The sequence below is a fragment of the Vipera berus genome, assembly GCF_964194415.1.
Source record: "Vipera berus genome assembly, chromosome: 3".
In the NCBI taxonomy this organism is placed as follows: domain Eukaryota; kingdom Metazoa; phylum Chordata; class Lepidosauria; order Squamata; family Viperidae; genus Vipera; species Vipera berus.
This window is the reverse complement of record NC_138204.1, coordinates 174267461-174288293: the sequence shown is the minus strand read 5'-3', so window position 1 is coordinate 174288293 and position 20833 is coordinate 174267461. Positions and strand designations below refer to the sequence as shown.

General features: G+C 41.6%; 1 protein-coding gene across 1 annotated transcript in view; it reads right to left on the bottom strand.

Annotated features, from left to right (window-relative positions):
- Positions 1 to 7583, bottom strand: part of SPIDR (scaffold protein involved in DNA repair) — a gene marked incomplete at its 5' end in the record, with an annotated part of 204368 nt that extends 196785 nt beyond the window's left edge. The window contains 2 exons of the mRNA XM_081325597.1: positions 5794 to 5961; positions 7568 to 7583. Of these exons, the coding sequence (XP_081181723.1) occupies positions 5794 to 5961; positions 7568 to 7583 (184 nt within the window). The remainder of the gene's footprint in view (positions 1 to 5793; positions 5962 to 7567) is intronic.
- Between the last annotated feature and the right edge of the window lie 13250 nt (positions 7584 to 20833).

Below are 20833 nucleotides of genomic sequence, written 5' to 3'. Positions count from 1 at the left end.
AAGTCTTCGTCGCTGAGACAATGGGCGCAAGCTTCCCCACCCCACACTTCACGGAGCGCTCCAACGCCTTGTTCTCTCGTCTCACGGAGACTTGTTTCGGGGGATCCAGCCTCTGTCACCCCTTCTCTTAGCTGGGCAGCTGAGAGAAAGGGGTGGCAGAAGCTGCATCCCCCGAAAGAAGTCTTCGTCGCTGAGACAATGGGCGGCAAGCTTCCCCACCCCACACTTCACGGAGCGCTCCAACGCCTTCTTCTCTCGTCTCACGGAGACTTGTTTCGGAGGATCCAGCCTCTGTCACCCCTTCTCTTAGCTGGGCAGCTGAGAGAAAGTGGCGGCAGAAGCTGCATCCCCCGAAAGAAGTCTTCGTCGCTGAGACAATGGGCGCAAGCTTCCCCACCCCACACTTCACGGAGCGCTCCAACGCCTTGTTCTCTCGTCTCACGGAGACTTGTTTCGGGGGATCCAGCCTCTGTCACCCCTTCTCTTAGCTGGGCAGCTGAGAGAAAGGGGTGGCAGAAGCTGCATCCCCCGAAAGAAGTCTTCGTCGCTGAGACAATGGGCGGCAAGCTTCCCCACCCCACACTTCACGGAGCGCTCCAACGCCTTCTTCTCTCGTCTCACGGAGACTTGTTGCGGAGGATCCAGCCTCTGTCACCCCTTCTCTTAGCTGGGCAGCTGAGAGAAAGTGGCGGCAGAAGCTGCATCCCCCGAAAGAAGTCTTCGTCGCTGAGACAATGGGCGCAAGCTTCCCCACCCCACACTTCACGGAGCGCTCCAACGCCTTGTTCTCTCGTCTCACGGAGACTTGTTTCGGGGGATCCAGCCTCTGTCACCCCTTCTCTTAGCTGGGCAGCTGAGAGAAAGGGGTGGCAGAAGCTGCATCCCCCGAAAGAAGTCTTCGTCGCTGAGACAATGGGCGGCAAGCTTCCCCACCCCACACTTCACGGAGCGCTCCAACGCCTTCTTCTCTCGTCTCACGGAGACTTGTTGCGGAGGATCCAGCCTCTGTCACCCCTTCTCTTAGCTGGGCAGCTGAGAGAAAGGGGCGACAGAGGCTGGCTCCCCCGAAACAAGTCTTCGTCGCTGAGACAATGGGCGCAAGCTTCCCCACCCCACACTTCACGGAGCGCTCCAACGCCTTGTTCTCTCGTCTCACGGAGACTTGTTTCGGGGGATCCAGCCTCTGTCACCCCTTCTCTTAGCTGGGCAGCTGAGAGAAAGGGGCGGCAGAAGCTGCATCCCCCGAAAGAAGTCTTCGTCGCTGAGACAATGGGCGGCAAGCTTCCCCACCCCACACTTCGCGGAGCGCTCCAACGCCTTGTTCTCTCGTCTCACGGAGACTTGTTTCGGGGGATCCAGCCTCTGTCACCCCTTCTCTTAGCTGGGCAGCTGAGAGAAAGGGGCGACAGAGGCTGGCTCCCCCAAAACAAGTCTTCGTCGCTGAGACAATGGGCGCAAGCTTCCCCACCCCACACTTCACGGAGCGCTCCAACGCCTTGTTCTCTCGTCTCACGGAGACTTGTTTCGGGGGATCCAGCCTCTGTCACCCCTTCTCTTAGCTGGGCAGCTGAGAGAAAGGGGTGGCAGAAGCTGCATCCCCCGAAAGAAGTCTTCGTCGCTGAGACAATGGGCGCAAGCTTCCCCACCCCACACTTCACGGAGCGCTCCAACGCCTTGTTCTCTCGTCTCACGGAGACTTGTTTCGGGGGATCCAGCCTCTGTCACCCCTTCTCTTAGCTGGGCAGCTGAGAGAAAGGGGCGGCAGAAGCTGCATCCCCCGAAAGAAGTCTTCGTCGCTGAGACAATGGGCGGCAAGCTTCCCCACCCCACACTTCGCGGAGCGCTCCAACGCCTTCTTCTCTCGTCTCACGGAGACTTGTTGCGGAGGATCCAGCCTCTGTCACCCCTTCTCTTAGCTGGGCAGCTGAGAGAAAGGGGCGACAGAGGCTGGCTCCCCCGAAACAAGTCTTCGTCGCTGAGACAATGGGCGCAAGCTTCCCCACCCCACACTTCACGGAGCGCTCCAACGCCTTGTTCTCTCGTCTCATGGAGACTTGTTTCGGGGGATCCAGCCTCTGTCACCCCTTCTCTTAGCTGGGCAGCTGAGAGAAAGGGGTGGCAGAAGCTGCATCCCCCGAAAGAAGTCTTCGTCGCTGAGACAATGGGCGGCAAGCTTCCCCACCCCACACTTCACGGAGCGCTCCAACGCCTTCTTCTCTCGTCTCACGGAGACTTGTTTCGGAGGATCCAGCCTCTGTCACCCCTTCTCTTAGCTGGGCAGCTGAGAGAAAGTGGCGGCAGAAGCTGCATCCCCCGAAAGAAGTCTTCGTCGCTGAGACAATGGGCGCAAGCTTCCCCACCCCACACTTCACGGAGCGCTCCAACGCCTTGTTCTCTCGTCTCACGGAGACTTGTTTCGGGGGATCCAGCCTCTGTCACCCCTTCTCTTAGCTGGGCAGCTGAGAGAAAGGGGTGGCAGAAGCTGCATCCCCCGAAAGAAGTCTTCGTCGCTGAGACAATGGGCGGCAAGCTTCCCCACCCCACACTTCACGGAGCGCTCCAACGCCTTCTTCTCTCGTCTCACGGAGACTTGTTGCGGAGGATCCAGCCTCTGTCACCCCTTCTCTTAGCTGGGCAGCTGAGAGAAAGTGGCGGCAGAAGCTGCATCCCCCGAAAGAAGTCTTCGTCGCTGAGACAATGGGCGCAAGCTTCCCCACCCCACACTTCACGGAGCGCTCCAACGCCTTGTTCTCTCGTCTCACGGAGACTTGTTTCGGGGGATCCAGCCTCTGTCACCCCTTCTCTTAGCTGGGCAGCTGAGAGAAAGGGGTGGCAGAAGCTGCATCCCCCGAAAGAAGTCTTCGTCGCTGAGACAATGGGCGGCAAGCTTCCCCACCCCACACTTCACGGAGCGCTCCAACGCCTTCTTCTCTCGTCTCACGGAGACTTGTTTCGGGGGATCCAGCCTCTGTCACCCCTTCTCTTAGCTGGGCAGCTGAGAGAAAGGGGCGACAGAGGCTGGCTCCCCCGAAAGAAGTCTTCGCCGAGAAAATGGGCGCTGAGATTTTCTCGGCGAAGACTCATCTTCTCCCGTTCACCTTCAGCAGCTCCGCCAGGCCCGTCCAGTGCCCTGCTAGGGCAGGGCAGAGCCGGCAGTTAAAAATAGGATGCAGATAAAAGGAAAGGTAAGGAGGGGTTCAGGTTGAGAGGAGAGGCTGCGTAGCCTTAGTGTAACTCCTGTTTGGGCTGACTGGGTTGCCTCCGATGGGCTCTGACAGTGGAACAGAATGGAATAGAAAATATGGAATGGATTGGAACAGAACGTAGAACAGAACAGAACAGAACAGAACAGAACAGAACAGAACAGAACAGAACAGAACAGAACAGAACAGAATAGAATAGAATAGAAATATAGAAAGTGAATAGAATAGAATAGAATAGAATAGAATAGAATAGAATAGAATAGAATAGAATAGAATAGAATAGAATAGAATAGAATAGAGAATGGTAATAAGAATAGAATAGAATAGAATAGAATAGAATAGAATAGAATAGAATAGAATAGAATAGAATAGAATAGAATAGAATAGAATAGAATAGAATAGAATAGAATAGAATAGAATAGAAATATAGAAAGTGAATAGAATAGAATAGAATAGAAATATAGAAAGTGAATAGAATAGAATAGAATAGAATAGAATAGAATAGAATAGAATAGAATAGAATAGAAATATAGAAAGTGAATAGAATAGAATAGAATAGAATAGAATAGAATAGAATAGAATAGAAATATAGAAAGTGAATGGAATAGAATAGAATAGAATAGAAATATAGAAAGTGAATAGAATAGAATAGAATAGAATAGAATAGAATAGAATAGAATAGAATAGAATAGAATAGAATAGAAATATAGAAAGTGAATGGAATAGAATAGAATAGAAATATAGAAAGTGAATAGAATAGAATAGAATAGAATAGAATAGAATAGAATAGAATAGAATAGAATAGAATAGAATAGAATAGAATAGAAATATAGAAAGTGAATAGAATAGAATAGAATAGAATAGAATAGAATAAAATAGAATAGAATAGAATAGAATAGAATAGAAATATAGAAAGTGAATGGAATAGAATAGAATAGAATAGAAATATAGAAAGTGAATAGAATAGAATAGAATAGAATAGAATAGAATAGAATAGAATAGAATAGAATAGAATAGAATAGAATAGAGAATGGTAATAAGAATAGAATAGAATAGAATAGAAATATAGAAAGTGAATAGAATAGAATAGAATAGAATAGAATAGAATAGAATAGAATAGAATAGAATAGAGAATGGTAATAAGAATAGAATAGAATAGAATAGAATAGAATAGAATAGAATAGAATAGAATAGAATAGAATAGAATAGAAATATAGAAAGTGAATAGAATAGAATAGAATAGAATAGAAATATAGAAAGTGAATGGAATAGAATAGAATAGAATAGAATAGAATAGAATAGAATAGAATAGAATAGAATAGAATAGAATAGAATAGAGCTGGAAGGGACCTTGGAGGTCTTCTAGTCCAGCCCCTTGCTCAAGCAGGAGGACCTATACCAGTGGTGGTGAACCTATGGCACGCCTGCCAGAGGTGGCACTCAGAGCCCTCTCTGTTGGCACGTGCGCCACCACCGCTGCCAGCAGCAGGTCCTTGTTGGTTGGTGGACTGGAAGAAAAGGGAGGGGGAAGCATTTTACATGCGTGCATGCGCGCACGGGGCCACGAGCAGGCACATGCTGCAAAGGGGGCGGGGCTAGTGCCTGCGTGATACTCACTAGCCCAGCCCCGTTCTCACGTGATGCGGTGCCTTGTATCTGCACCCTGCGGCACGGCGGTTGGCGTTTTTGTGCCTTGCGGTACGGTGGCCCATTTTTTGCTCCCCCTTTTTTTTCGTGCCAGAGGCGGCACTCAGAGGCGCCTCCCTGTCCCCTCCCCCGAGGGCACCAGAATGCCGATGCTGCCTTGGCACTTTGTGATAAACAAGTGGGTTTTGGCTTGCGGTTTGGGCACTCGGTCTCTAAAAGTTTCGCCACCACTGACCGATACCATCTCAGACAGGTGAATGTCCAGTCTCTTCTTAAAAACCTCCAGTGATGGAGCACTCTTGATTTCTGGTGGCAAGCTGTTCCACTGGGCAGCTGAGAGAAAGGGGCGGAAGAAGCTGCATCCCCTGAAAGAAGTCTTCGCCGAGAAAATGGGCGCTGAGACGCCTCATTCTGTCGCTCAGCGGAGACTTCTTTCGCGAGATCCAGCCTCTGCCGTGCTGCACCGAGAGAACAGCAAGCCACCCCATTCTCTCGGCGGAGCACTCCACCGCCCCATTCTCTCGGCGGCTTGCCACCCCGTTCTCTCATCTCAGCAGAGACGTCTTTCGGGGGATCCAGCCTCCAGCTGCTGCATTTCCCAGCCTCGGCTTATACTCGAGTCAATAACTTTTTCCAGTTTTTGGGGGTAAAATTGGGGGTCTCGGCTTATACTCGAGTCGGCTTATACTCAAGTATATACGGTATAAATAAAATGCTAAAAAGTAGAAAGAATTCAGGACTGAGGTTCCAAGACCAGTTTGTTCTGAAGAATAGTGGAGCAAGCATTCAGAAACAGAATTTTTCCAAAGAAAATTTTTTTAAAGAAAAAAATGGAATAGGGTTCACTCTATGGAGACAGGAGAATGCAAATATGGGAAATATGGCTTTTTGAAAATTATGAATGAAAACTGATTTTTAACTTTGTCTACAGAAAATGTGTTACCTTTATTATGCACTTTCTTGGAGATCATGGCATACTTTCTATATTTCTTCATTTTCATTTGAAGAAAATCTGAAGCTGCAATGTTACTTTCCTCATCTGAAAATTCACTCCCACTGGAACTCCATACAATGTCAGTAAATTCAGAAAGGTTCTCAGTTTTAGAGATTTCTATAGAAAAAAATTGAAGGAAATGTAGCACATTACTACCGTATTTTCCGGCGTATAAGACGACTGGGCGTATAAGACGACCCCGTACATTTCCTGTTAAATTATAGGGTTTGGGCTATACCCGCCGTATAAGACTACCCCTCTTCCAACGCACATCAAATAAAAATTAAAAAACATCAGATTTGATTTTAATATGGTAGTTTTAATTCAAATGCTTATGACATACAGGTACTTAGTAGGAAAACTGTCACTTAAAAACATAAGGCTGTTTGTCATCAAACATGTAAACATAAAACAGTGCAAGTGGATTAAACTTTTCCTAATTCACTCTAAAGCTTTCCCTGCACAGAGCCTTAAGTAACACCAGCTGCCTGCAATTAGTGCAGGTTCGCATCCCACCAGGCTCAAGGTTGACTCAGCCTTCCATCCTTCCGAGGTAGGTAAAATGAGGACCCAGATTGTTGGGGGCAATAAGCTGACTTTGTAATAATGCTGCTTGGGGGGGGGAAGCCCTAATAAGCAGGCATATACATAGAATGAAGGCTATTGCTAAGCACATTGATTTGTGCTTTAAATTGTAAGCCGCCCTGAGTCTTCGGAGAAGGGCGGGATATAAATGGGATTAAAAAAAAAAGACCAAATGGGAGATCCGCTCCAGGTTTTCCAGCCAGCCCGCCCAGTTCCTGAGTCAAATGTGTCCTTAGACCTAAGCAGCTGCTCTGACTGCTGCATTCCCCACCTGCCTTTTAAGTTGGGATAGACTACAGCTGCTCTTCAACTTTAGAAGGAAAGACGCCCAGACCCCAGCCTGTAAAAAATCACAGACTGCAGCTTCTTCTCCAATTAGTCCCGCTTTCCCTGCGCAGACAAAATGGGAGATCCGCTCCAGGTTTTCCAGCCAGCCCTGTCCCTGAAGTTTCAGCACCCGGCGTATAAGACGACCCCTGACTTTTGAGAAGATTTTCATGGGTTAAAAAGTCATCTTATACGCCGGAAATACGGTAATTTCTTCAGCTTTTTCCTTACAGTTATGTTTTAATTGAAACATTATATTACTTGAATATAAAATGCAATAGAAATCCCATTTTAAACAGCATTTAATCATTCAGAATACTGGTACATGAAATTATACTTTTAAACTGATATAATAAACTTAAAATTATGCATAGAATTGGTCCAAATATTGCATACCTTTAAACAGCAGTAAGACTGTGGTGTATTTAAAGTATTAAGGGGAACAAAAATTATTACCATCATCACATGTTCCAGTATACAACACAGATTTTTAAATTCCAGTTTAGGAACTATATAAAATCAAATATTTCCAAATGGCAATAGCTATAATTTATTGATTCTCACTTTTTCTCAGGAACAGCTTCCAACTGGGTATTATACATAAAACCAAAAAATATTACATCACTAAAACCCATTCAGAAAAATATACAAAATAGCTGGTAATTTCATAAATGTTATTAAACAAGATATTCTCAATATCTTTTGAGAAGATATTTAGCTCTTACATTTAGATATTAAGATAAGCTATGGCTTATTGTGATGGTGAAAACTGTTGATCCCTAAACTATGGTGACTCTTAAAATACATTTACTGTGTAGGAATGCCATATTTGATATTCACTACAGAATTAATTAAAAATTAAGAATTTACAAACATTTTTGCAGTATATGAAAGAAGAGGAACATACAAGCCCAGGGAAAGTCGATATAATGTGATAAACTGTAATTTATTGTGATGCTTGAATAATACTTCGTAATTTGAAGACTAAAGAACTAATGTTTATCTTTAAACTAAATTGTTGCTAAATGTATAACAGTAATCAGAATTTTGATTATAATTCTAAGCAGTATTTATATAATACCTTGTTGTACTCTTCACAACAACCTTGTTTTATCTTCCAAAGGTCATCTATTGGTTCAAGGGACAGATCTGAACCAAGATCTTTCTAAACAGATCTCAGCCACTATGTTATCTCACCAACTAAAACTAAAGCCTTATCAGAAATTTAACTGATCTGAACACACAAGTCCTTCTGTTACTATTTAGTAGGAACCAAAGATCCAAATATTGATAAGTTTCCACCCTTCCTATACTAGCAAGAGGGAGTAAATCTCATTCTTTATATAGTGTGTGTGTTTTCACAGATGACTCTAAGTAGTATATGTTCTAATGTTGTTTTCAAAAGATTAAAACATGTAACATAATACAAGACAAACACCAAATTCATAATACAACCAACACCAAATTCATGATCTATGAAAAAATATTTGAGTGTAATACAAATAACATTTATATTAATAAAATAAAAAAAACAGTTTTGTACCTTCACTTGAACTAAGCAATGATGCAAAGGACTTTTTAGCTCTAGCTGGTTTTCTTAAAGATTCTTTAGCCTGTTTGAAGGAAAGAGAAGAATACCTATAATTTAGTATTGCGTAAACTATACTTGTAATTTTTTTATTAAAAATATATTCATACTTTTAAAATACATAAAAATAATGAGTGATAGCATCATAAATACATTGTAAAATACTTTTTTTAACTTGAGAGCCACAAAAAAACCCAATCCTTTAACTGTTAACTGTTAAAACTGTTAACTGTGTTTTCCAATGAATACTAATAAACTTTACTCACATTAGTTTATTCTGGTTTTTATCTACCAAGGAGAGAAGCAACTTAAAACTAAGGAGAAACTTCCTGACAGTTAGAACAATTAACCAGTGGAACAACCTGCCTCCAGAAGTGGTGAATGCTCCAACACTGGAGGTTTTTAAGAAGAGACTGGACAGCCATTTGCCTGAAATGGTATAAGGTTTCCTGCCTGAGCAGGGGGTTGGACTAGATGACCTCCAAGGTCCCTTCCAACTTCTTCTTCTTCTTCTTCTTCTTCTTCTTCTTCTTCTTCTTCTTCTTCTTCTTCTTCTTCTTCTTCTTCTTCTTCTTCTTCTTCTTCTTCTTCTTCTTCTTCTTATTCTTCTTCTTCTTCTTCTTCTTATTATTATTATTATTATTATTATTAAATAAATGAATTTTTACCATATCTTCCAGACTTCCATCAATTCATGTAATTTCAAATTATTGAAAATGCAGCAGTCAAGACATTTAACAACTGTATGCATGTATATCCTGTTCTTTAAAGTGTTTTGTAAGTAGAGTAATGGATTAAAAAAAATCTTGGCAATATTAAACTCCTCTGCAAAAAAATTCATTGTGACCCAGCATATGTAAATCAGGTTATCTATATTTTGAGGGTAATCTCACAACAGATCACAAAATAAAAGCAGACTGATATGAGGAGAAATTCTTACCATTCAGGTAAACTGAGACACTAGCAATCCAAAACAGTCAACTAGCATAGCTTCTGCAAGAATGGCACAATAGGATCACATCTAATTATATTCTTTACATATATTACTTTATACAACCTGAGGCCCAAAGAACCAGGTTATTGCCCAAGTTTTGTCAATAACATTATGGTTGCATGTCGTAATGGCTGTTAAGTGAAGTATCTAACTTCATGACCCCTCCCCACTACTCTCCCCAATGCAGTCATTAACCAAATATGTAGTTCATTAAATGGAACACAGAGAAGAAACACAGGCCCACCTGTCCCAGGTGTCAATGCTGCTAACATCGGATGTTCTTGCTTTGACAATGTATGGAGATGCAGCTATTTTCCTTCTTATGTTTTACTCTTAGAATTAGAGTTAGAATTAGATGATTCCTGGGGGGGGGGAGGAATGTGCATGGGAGTTAGTTAGACATAAGAATCCTAGAACAGTGTGAGAATCAAGGTTTTTTGAAAGATGATAAGAAATGGCAGTTGGAGAACTGGAGGGAAGCCTGCATTTCAAACTAATTGGAGAATGTGATTTATAACTGATAATTAGAGGAGGGAATTGTGCTTGATACTATGTGCTTAGGGGAGGGGAATTCAGATTTTGGTTTTGCCTATGTACGTGCTGATTCTATGCTACTCGAATAAAGATTCTTTAAGGTAAACAATGCCTTGAGGTTCTTTGAAGACTTTCATTTGTCGGAACCATGACAGCAGCCCTCCCATGGCCTCCCTCTCTCCCTGAAACACCCCCTCCCTATACTCTTCCCTCTCCTAATACAATCCTTGGTTGTATAAACCGAGGCATAGAATCAAGATCACGTGAGATATTAGTACCACTTTATAAAACCCTAATAAGACCACACCTGGAATACTGCAGCCAATTTTGGTCACCATATCACAAAAAAGATGTTGAGAGTTTGGAAAAAATTCAGAGAAGAGCAGCTAAGATGATCAAAGGCTCGGAGACGAAAACATACGAAGAACGGCTGCGGGACTTGAGTTTGGCTAGTCTAAAGAAAAGAAGAAATAGGGATGACATGATAGTAGTATTCCAGTATTTGAGAGGCTGCCACAAAGAAGAGGGAGTCACATTATTCACCAAAGCACTGAAGGGCAGGACAAGAAACAATGGTTGGAAACTGATCAAAGAGAGAAGCAACCTGGAATTAAGGAGAAACTTCCTGACAGTGAGGACAATTAACCAGTGGAACAGCTTGCCTTCAGAAATCGTGGGCGCTCCATCACTGGAGATTTTTTAAAAAGAGGCTCGACAGTGACTTGTCTGAGATGGTATAGGTTCTCCTGCTTGAGCAGAGGGCTGGACTAGAAGGCCTCCAAGGTCCTTTCCAGCTCTATTTTATTCTATTCCTTGTGTCCCCATAGCCTTTTACCATTCCCACTCAGTTCTCCCAGGACTTAGGCCTGATCCCCTCCAATCCAAGCACCCTCTTCACTTTTGAAGAGCTTCAAGGCTTTCCAGAGTGCTGGAGGTAAAGGTAAAGGTTCCCCCGCACATGCGTGCTAGTCGTTTCTGACTCTAGGGGCCGGTGCTCATCTCCGTTTCAAACCCGAAGAGCCAGCGCTTGTCTGAGGACGTCTCTGTGGTCATGTGGCCAGCATGACTAGACGCCAAAGGCGCACGGAACGCTGTTACCTTCCCACCGTAGTGGTCCCTATTTTTCTACTTGCATTTTTACGTGCTTTCGAACTGCTAGGTTGGCAGAAGCTGGGACGAGTAACAAGCACTCACTCTGTTACGCGGTACTCGGGATTCGACCCGCCAAACTGCCGACCTTCTGGTCGACAAGCTCAGCATCCTAACCCACTGAGTCACCGCGTCCCTTAGAGTGCTGGAAGGGAATACTTTATCATGCAGCCATATGGCACAATTCCAGAAGCAGCCTTGATGTTTCCAGTGGTTGCCAGTTCCAGAAATGTGCCATACAGCTAAGAGACAAACCACTCTGTTTTGCCTCCTTAACATGGTTTGCAGCAAGTTGAGAAGCTGTCTGAGATTTCAGAAGCTTTCTGCAACTCTATGCAGGCATCATTAAGGCAGCAAAATGAAGAGGTTTGCTTGCAGGTGCTATTTTGCCCTGCCCCCAGCAGGTAGGACAAAATGGCAGCCACTTCCCGATCACTGCCATGCAGTCCAGGGCAGATGGCCTGCCTTTCTTCCACATAAGGTCTGGAGATCTTCAAAAGATAACTGTGGGATGTGTGATGGGCATTTGGAGAACAGGCCCAAGCACTGCAGATCCCAGCAGGGGAGGATGGGGGAGAGAAGGGAGCACTGCAGCATCCCTACAATCAATCCTAAGGACAAATGATAACTGGGACACTACAACAGCCATAACCTTGAAATGGAGGGGGGGGGGTTTCTTGTAACTTTGAACAGCTGTTAAGTGACCATTTATATCCTGAGGACTAACTACTTGTAGTATATTTGCCAAATTTATATGCCATCAAATCATAATGGACTCATGGCCTCTTATAATCAAGCCATAATGATGTCAGCAAAATCAAAACTACAATAGCAAATAAATACAATAAATAGTTCATGGAGAGCCAGTTTAGTCTAGTAGCTAAGGCATGAGGGTAGAAACCAGGAGACTGAGAGTTCTAGTCCCATCTTAGGCAAGACAGCCAGCTACGTGACTTTGGCCCAGTCATTCTCTCTCATAGATATGTTTACCACCTTTTATTATTTATTTTTAAAAATAATAATAAATTTGGGATTAAAAAAAACTAAAAATAGTACATAATAGCAATAAACTATTAAAACCTAATTACAGATGGCATGTTATTCGCTAAAGAGTCTTCATAAGAATATGGTCTTCTTCACTATCTTCCAGAAGACCGTCAATATAGAGGCCAGTCTAGCTTCCAGAGTTAGCCTGTTCCAAAGAGTGGATGACATGATGGAGAAAATAATTTGCTGGCTTAAGTTCCCCCTTAACTAGTAAAACTGACAGATCACATAAACCTTCTTCCAGAAGGATTATCTTAAGATAAGTTAATTATAATTGGTGTAAGTAATCCTTAATCTAAATAATATTTCATAAGTTAAATTATTGCTTCAGACCATACTCAAAAACCAACTAGTAAAAAATACAGAAATACAGAATAGTTGCAATATAGTCATAGCAATTAATACTTGTTAATATATAAGCCACTTCTTTTTGGACCAACTATAGTGTCCAAGTAGTTCAAAGACAGTTACAGGAAAAGACTTTGCAGAAGTCTAATTGTGAGGTGATAAGGGCAAGAGTATCAAGAGTGAAAATCTGGCAACTATATACCTCCATGTTTTCATCTTGCCATTAGAACCTCTCCTGTTCTACGGAAGATTGCTGAGAGGCGGTAGTCTGGAAAACTTCCTAGGACTTCCTAGCAGGTGTGAAGAAGATAGAAAATGATTCCCATAAAAATTTGTTTACATGAATTACGTGGACATCTGAGGATTTGGCTGGGAAAGTCATTGTTATATACTATGGACTGATGCCTTGGGATTTTAGAGTTTTACCTCGCCATCACCAGGCCATATATTCAATAAACAGTAAGCTTTTCAGAAATGAAAATAATCCTGGACCTATATTTGGATACTCAAGCTGGAGGTTGACAAAAGAGTCAGTGAAGTCTTCCATCTTTAAAACCGCTCATAACTGGCATACAGCTGGGCCTGAGCAAAAGCCGTCTTGGCTGTAACCTCCACCTGTCCATGTAGCTATGTATTCAGGAGGCCCTCCAATTAACACAGACCTATTTTCCCAGGGGCAGTGTCGCCCTCTTGAAAGACAATATTAAAATTGACATAAAACCATAATTACGAAGCAATGAGTTCATATTACCAAGGTTGAATTTCATCCTGTTTGCCCCTTTTAGGCTTGACAGTTTCCAGACAAGACAAGAATATGGCATCACCAGATGGCCAGGGTGTCCAAATGAACCTGGGTATGATTGCTATATTGATAGTAGTTCCTCCTAAACCTCTCCCAATGAGCTTCATATAAATGTTAAATAGCAAGAGGGACCAATCACTGCAGAACTTTGCAAGAGACAGGTCACTAGACTAACAGAGAAAAGGAAGATATCAAATATTCCTGGAACACATTATAGCCTCATAAGGAAATGGCAAATCACAGTGTTTCTGCTTCTTTTGCCTACGTAATGGCTCTTGTTTATTTTTGTCAAGGTCATCTTCCTGTCTACACAGGGACAATTTAATCAAGGTCCCAGGCCACTATCAGTAGTCTGAGGCTAATGAGACAATAAGTGAAATTGCCTGTCAGATTTCTTAAACTGTAGTAATTCCCTAGATCAGGCATGTCAAATTCGCGACGTCACGTGACATCACACAACATATCGTGACTTTTTCCCCTTTGCCGGCATTGGGGTGAGCGTGGTTTCAGCGTGACACATCCGGCCTGCAGGCTGGCAGTTTGACATGCCTGCCCTAGATGCCTCAGGCACCAGTACAAACTCTTCTAATAGGTTCCACTCTGCAGAGGCCCTGGGTCACATTCAATGTTAAGCTGTATCAGGAAGTGAAATAACCATGACAGCAAGCTAGATGAAATGCCTTCTATATTCAGATTATCAAGCAATTGCTTTGAGGAAAACACAAAGTCTAATGTATGACCACTTGTACGTATCAAGCCAGATTATTGAGATAACCTTGTAGTTGCCACTGGAGGCCATGAACTCTAAGACTTTTCTAGAAATGGCTTGAAGGTATGAAGAACTGAAGCTACTCATCACAAAAAACTGATGAGACTCCAATACCAGTCCAGAGTGGCTAGTAAATTAGGGAGGGTACCCTACTTATATTAATGCATAATTAGATTATAAGTACTTACATCTAGCCATTTCCCTCATCACAAGCAAGTTGTCCCATAATAGTAATGCAACCCACCCTTGTTTATGAGCCTGCAGTTCCTGCAAAACTCAAAACCCTCAAAACCCTCCAACAGGATTCTACTACTGCCCTCATATTCCCATGTCTTGCTAATACGCATCGGGTCTGGCAGATGGTCTACATCCAAGTCAAGAATAAATTTGATATTCTTGTAGGCATACCTGGCCTTTATTAGGAGCAACTTGAGCCCAAGGTCAGCAATATTTTAACTTCCCTTCCTAGCATATTAATACAATAAAAATAAATACAATGAAAAAAGGCTTTTGTTGATTCCCCTCAAAAATATTTGGAGTGCAGTCATTGACATGCTACTAAAAATCTAAATGTGACACCAGAAAAACACTTTTATTGACCTTGAAGCAGCACTCTGCATAATTTGGTATTTCCAAATAATTTTCAAGGGTACTACATACAGTCCTGATTCACACATTAAAATAGAAATCAGAATGTTTACTTCTGATTTGGGAACCTACTTGAAAATGGACACGAACAAGGTGAAGTGGATGCAAAAAAATAACTACTATAAGAGTTTGGAAAGCTATGGGGAAATGAATAAAAAAAGAAAATCCACATAACTAAGCAGTCAGGAATCATCTGGCAGTCTCCATAAAAGTTTTCTTAACTCTTTGTCACCAGGATCAAGCTCTCCCATATGAAAACATATAATATTAACCTCCAATGAAGATGAAATCTGAAATCCATCACCACAATGACACCAGGCATCTGAAATAGAAGCAGCAGCCACGGGTGCATGAAGATTTTTCTTCTCTTCCTCTCTAGGCATCTCGTCAGGAAAACAGGCATGTTCTGTGTAGCATGCTCGTTTCCTCTGCAAAGAAAAGGTTTTTAAATCCATCTCTGCCATTATTTTTATTAATATAATCATGAATACAAATATACAAATGTAAAGGTACCTAACAAAACAAATATATCTTCGGAACCATCAAAAAGGTCTATGGAAAAAAAAGGAGACTGTGAGTTCTACTGTCACCTTAAGCATGAAAGTCAGCTGGGTGACTCTAGGCCAGTCATTCTCTCAGCTCAACCTACCTCACAGGATTGTTGTGGGGAGGAAGGAGTTACATGTATGTTTGCCACTTTGAGTTACTTATAGAACTAACAAAGCCAGGATAAAAATCTAATAAATATAACAAAATGTTTTTACTGCCAAGTCGAAGTTACAAAGTGTACATTGAATCAAACTCAGCATTTAAATAATGATGAAATTGTTAACTAAATATAGATTCAATAGGCTACAATCACCTGCACCAGGGCAATCTATAAATCTGCAGATCAATTTTTTACTCTACCAAAGGAAGTAAATGTGAAAAATAATATTGGGAGGAGGCAAGGTCATATACCAATAAAGGAGAATATTTGTAGCTCAAGGTTTAAATGAGAGGTCCTTGGTACTCTGAGCTTGGTTGTTTTCTTGCAGTCATTACCCAAACTACCGGTAGATGACATCATCAGTGCTAGTTTGGCACCAGATTCACAGGGCCATTATACACAAAACTAAAGCAACATAATACCTTTTTGTTTTTGTAATCAGAATGGACCAATAAAAATCCAATCACCTCTGAATATATATAAATATATATAATATATAAATATATAAATCTAATAAAATCTAAATATCACCTATTTTTATTTTAACCAGTCTCAGTTATAGAGAATAGTTAAGAATTATTCCTTAAGTCTTTCACAATACTTTTTTCTGAACTTTTACACAAAGTACAAAATACTTGCCTTCCTCTACTGCTTTCCATTATTTGATATCAACAGTGGCCAAAATCAAAGCGAAAAGTTCCCTGCAAAGTTTACTATCACTTGGTCTCCAGCCCAGGGCTATTCAGTCAGGTACGTTGTTAAGCACACCAGGAAACCTTTAGGTCTCAACCCATAGAGAACACAGGGCCAGAATCAAAATTCAATAGGAGAATTATGTAATACCCTTTTCCTTCTAAAAGAGTCTTTTGAAATCATTGCATTTCTCATTCGCCAAAGCAACACAATCAACTTCTCCTACAAAGCCACACTCACTTCTGTCAATGCTTTTTTCTTCTCATCATATAAGCCAGGGGTCTTCAAACTTGGCCCTTTTATGACTTGTGGACTTCAACTCCCAGAATTCCTCAGCCAGGCATGCTGGCTGAGGAATTCTGGGAGTTGAAGTCCACAAAATTTGAAGATCCCTGATATACCGTAAGCTATAGCAGGGGTAGGCAACCTCGGCATAGCTGACTCAGGAATTCTGGGAGTTGAAGTCCATGAGTCATAAAAGAGCCGAGGTTGCCTACCCCTGAGCTATAGTGTAAGATTCCATAGCCCCTGAAAAAGCCCCCTCAGGCAGGGTTTAATTACAGCCATCCAAAGCTTAATATTCGCCTTTCTAGGCAAGCGTAACTTTCTATCCTTCGTTCTCTACAATGCTCATGAGCCCCCGTTATTGAGAATTAATGGAAGAAGACTCCAACGTCCTACTCTCTGGGCAAGCCGTTCTCCCTTCCCAGAAAATAATTTGGTACCTTCCTCACGGCCATCTCCCCTCTTCAGAACGAGTCGCCCGTTTGTCACGTGACGAAAAAGAAAGCGCTTTGCCGTTTGGGGAGGGCTGGTATAAGGCATTCCAAGCTATTCAACGGCAGTCGAGAAAAACGTTTCTGTGTAGGTTAACTGGATTGAAGCCACGCCCCCTCGCTTCCAGCTTGGCGCCGTTTCATCTGCCGAGCTCTGGATTGGGGAAGACATGGCAAGATACGTCTGACGTAATACTGAAAGCGGATGACAGTCCTCCTTCTCAGCTATTCGCTTTGGCCACACGGGGGCTGTCCGTTTCTTCTCAAGTCACATGTATGTATATATATGTATTTATTTAGTAATATGTAGCAGCATGTTATCATTTGACTAGGACTGAAAAAAGGCAACGCATCAAATCGTTGTGGACAATTCATTTTTTTCCTCCCTACCCTATTTCTAAAGATATCCCGAGCAAGTTAGCGGAATATGAATATAATAAAAGTATACCATACACAGAATACTCAATAATGCTGCTCAAGTTACTGAAGCTAATTTAAGATAAAGTAAAGGTTCCCCCGCACATGCGTGCTAGTCGTTTCCGACTCTAGGGTCTGGTGCTCATCTCCGTTTCAAAGCCGAAGAGCCAGCGCTTGTCCGAGGACGTCTCCGTGGTCATGTGGCCGGCATGACTAGACGCCAGAGGCGCACGGAACGCTGTTACCTTCCCAACGTAGTGGTCCCTATTTTTCTACTTGCATTTTTTACGTGCTTTCGAACTGCTAGGTTGGCAGAAGCTGGGACGAGTAACAGGCGCTCACTCTGCTACACGGCACTCGGGATTCGACCCGCCAAACTGCCAACCTTCTGATCGACAAGCTCAGCGTCCTAACCCACTGAGCCACCGCTAATTTAATCTTGTCTAATTTAATGGAACTTAAAATGCATTCAAATCATTAAAACACAATTATAAAAGAAACAGAAAACCTAACCTATCTCACCAACTGAAGCCTATTTACGAAAAGCGTCGTGTACTAAAAAATTACTTTCCTGTATATATAATGAAACCATCAGAAAATACTTGCACTGACATCTTTTAAAACTGAGATACTAATATAATTTTCCTCTGCCAACTGTTATGAAGAAAATGATATAATTTTGACCACCGTCCTAAAGGCAGTACAAAATAATATCTAAGGAGATGATATAAAGAAGGGTAAATGTATTTGCTTAATGACTGCAATGTTTACTTAATGACATCACAAAAAAGGTGGTAAAATCAGGCTTGATTATGTGTTTACCTGCTTAACAACTGCAATGATTTATGACCATTTATTCCCAGCTCAATTAGTCAAAGACTACCTGTTTTATGGACCATGTTTTACACCACCAGGTGACTTTCTTTCAATCCTTAGTGAAAGAAGTTTTAAATACAAATTTAGGGACTTTAAAAAAATATTTTGGAATAAACAGCACAATGGAGATTAGAACTTCGATTTTGGAAATGGATTAAAAATGGATGAAGCTCCGAGATGGATTGGAAGTAAAATAATGGAATGAATTATAAGAATTGTAGGAAAATGCTTTTGTTTTACATTCTCTTTAAAAACAACATGATGAGACTTTGAAAGTTAGATACTAGAGGGAACCAGAAAGAACTAAATATTACAATAACAGGAGAAGGACACTTAAACTTGACTTATTAATACAGACTGGAGCAAAATATTTTAACACTGGACATTTGCATTAGCAAATAGCATTAACTATTTATAGTTTATTGCAACAAACTAAGCTTTAAGATAGATAATAGGCAATTTCTGAAAGTGATTAGAAATGGAGATTTGCGAACTTAATATCGTTTAAATGTCTCTGCTGTGGTTTATTTATTTATTTATTTTATTTTAATTCCATTTATATCCAGCCCTTCTCCGAAGACTCAGGGCGGCTTACAAGCTTAGCAGTAGCCTTCATTCTATGTATATGCCTGCTTATTAGGGCTTTCACACACACCCCAAGCGGCATTATTACAAAGTCAGCTTAATTGCCCCCAACAATCTGGGTCCTCATTTTACCTACCTCGGAAGGATGGAAGGCTGAGTCAACCTTGAGCCTGGTGGGATGCGAACCTGCACTAATTGCAGGCAGCTGGTGTTACTTAAGGAGGCATTAGCCCACTGCTCCACCAAGGCTCCAATTTGTGAACAAATTGGCTAATCCCATCATTTCCTGCACCCAAACCTATAGAATATTGCTGTTCTATGGTCTCTGCAGCCAGGAGCAACTTTCCTGAGCATATGTGGTCACTCTTGCATTCTTTCCTTCTGGAGAGGTTCCAAGGAGTCATCAGTTCCTTGGTCTTTACCTTGGTCATCAGTGCTGCTTTTGCAGAGCTGTCATCAGTTCGCCATATCTCCCCTGGAAGTCCACAAGGATTTTACAGTTCAATAAAACAGGCAGTTTCTACAGCCAAATTTCTTGTTGTCTAGTATATAATACCACAATAACTATATATTTTAGTTATTATCTAAACAAAGTTTGGCACCAGTAAAAAAGTAAAAATAGATTTTAAAAGGACTTTTTATTTTATATTAGACTGCTATCTCAATAACAAAGTCACAGAACAAAAAAAAAGAATGGCTTTCCGTGTCTCTTCCAGTTATTGTTGTAATATTAAGAAAACATATGGAGCATATTTTTCTTGAAAAATAGATGTTAGGAAACATTTTTATCTATTACATTCCTTGAAATCATTTGATTGCTATTTTATTTATATTGATGTCCTTGAAAGCAAATTTTTATTTTTCTGTTCTTGTAGCACCAAGGCATACATAATGAACATAAAATAGTGACTCACTATAGAATACTGATTTTCTTTAAGTTCTTTGGTCTTTTTTTCCTGGATGAAGTCCTTGTTTCAGGACTTTTTGGAAATAGATACATATAGCCAGAATTGTGTCCTCTTTATTATATGTGGAAATGAGAATTGAAAAAGTCAGAACAAATATAAAAGTCAAATGTAATGGAAATGGATTGCTTAAGAAATGTAAGTGGTAAAACAAAGAGATAAGTTTAAAAACATGTAGATAATTTTATTACATAGAATATAAAACACATATGAAGGAAGAATGAATGGCTTGAGAAGAAATGCGAGAACTTTATGAAGGAATGGAGCTGATGGATTTAAAGAAAAAAGGAATATATGAAGAGGTCTGTTAATATGGTGAAAGCAAGGGTATATTTCAAGGTACAGAGCAATACAGTGATGTATTTGACTTCATTGTCTTACTATTTTCTACTGTTTTTCTGCAACCTCTGAAATGGCCTTTTCTTTTTCTGATATCGTGTCTAAAAAGTTTACTATAGAATAGAATGTGAGAAAAGAAATAGAACCACTTTCTCATAGTAGTTATACATCTATTTTAATATCAAATTATAGCAGAAAGACAATTGTGTTTATTTCTATACTTTAACCTCTTGTATTCAGTTAACATACCGTGTTTCCTCGAAAGTAAGACCTACCCCGAAATAAACCCTAGTTTTGGGGCACACCTAAAAATCAACCAAGGGTGGGGGGTGGAGTTGCCCCATGTGCCCGGGACCCACTTATCATTGTAGCCAGGCCTCCCATGAAACGACACCTGCCTCGCCTTGCTGGCCCACTTCTTCTGCAGTACCCCCCCACATGCATTTTGCCATCAGAGGCCTTCCGGAAAGGCCTCTGCAGCTGAGAACCAAGCTACGGATTCGCCTCTGACAGCGAAATGTAGGCTGGGGGGTGCTGCGTGCATCAGTCCGGAGCTCCATTTTCAGCTGCAGAGGCTGAATGGGGGTGGCTGGCTGGGGCTGTTGGTGAGACCATGGAAAAGAACCCCCCCCCCTTGAAAATAAGTCATAGTGCCTCTTTTGGAGGCAAAAAATAAAAAAATGAGACTGGGCCTTATTTTCGGGGAAACACAGTACTACATTTGAACTGTTTTTAGTAATCTCATTATTCATTAAAAACTGTTTAGAGCAATACAGTAAATAAAGCTCTTAGGAACTTAAATTTAAAAGGCATGATAATAACTTGCCTCAATAACAAC